General features: G+C 54.3%; 1 protein-coding gene across 1 annotated transcript in view; it reads left to right on the top strand.

The window, feature by feature from the left end:
• LOC103616929 (microtubule-actin cross-linking factor 1) overlaps positions 1 to 895 on the top strand; it is a 138,551-nt gene that overhangs the window by 80,800 nt on the left and 56,856 nt on the right. Inside the window, 1 exon segment of the mRNA XM_017736104.1 lies at positions 164 to 226. Coding sequence (XP_017591593.1) covers positions 164 to 226 — 63 coding nt within the window.

Genomic DNA, 895 nt, shown 5'->3' with positions numbered 1-895 from the left:
CCAAACCGAATTAGTGCCAGTGCTGGGCAGGCGGGCGGTGGAGACGTCGCATCAGTGCTCGGTGGTCCCTGTCATGCAGCAGCCATTCCTCACTTGCTGTCTGCATCCCTAACACTTCTGTCTCATCCCTCTTGTCCCTCTTGTCCCCGTCCCCTCTGCCCAGGTGCCACTCTGCCTGCTCCAGGAGGCTCAGGAGGCAGCGTGAACGGGTACCACACGTGCAAAGGTGAGCTCGCTGTCAGCGCCGCCGAGCCACGTCCCTTTTTTGTCCGTGCACTTCCATTCCCTGGGAATACAAACCTCAGTGTGACACCGTCAGCACCCCGGTAGAAGGGAAGTGAGCTTGGCAATGGGTTGGGAATTCTCAGCTGCGGCGATGGAGGGTGGAGGTCAGGCTGAAGGACAGAGAGGGGCAGCCTTGGGGAGCGACAGCACCCTGACACTTCGTCAGGTGGTGTTAGGAGCTGATAAATGGGAGATCATTTTAAGGCCTGCAATTAAATTTATTGCTTCTGCGGGATTATAACGGCATCCAGCCCTCCAGTTTGAAGAGCAATTTTAATTATTGCCCCTTATCTGCTGTTAGTTTGCCGGTTCAGCGAGATAATAGGTGCATAAAAATGGCTTTATACCTCGGTGCCAAATTATTTAACCTTGTATTAGCAGTGGCTTTATCAAAGGGGGGCTCAGCTTGCACCAGGCTCACAAACAGAGAGGCATTTGCTTTGTTTGTAAACTGTCAAAGGGCATAGGGGGGACAAGTGGAAAATCCCCCGTGGCAGGAGAGGTGAGGATGATGCGATGTCACTCCACAGACAGACGGACGGAGCGTGGCCTCTTGCTCCTCATCTCAGCTGTCTGTGGCTGCCCGGGGGGTCCGTCTAAACGGAGAATA

The sequence above is a fragment of the Corvus brachyrhynchos genome, unplaced genomic scaffold (assembly GCF_000691975.1).
Source record: "Corvus brachyrhynchos isolate BGI_N302 unplaced genomic scaffold, ASM69197v1 scaffold65, whole genome shotgun sequence".
NCBI classification, from domain to species: Eukaryota; Metazoa; Chordata; class Aves; order Passeriformes; family Corvidae; genus Corvus; species Corvus brachyrhynchos.
Note: the sequence above shows the minus strand (reverse complement) of the source record. Positions and strands in the feature narration are given on the sequence as shown.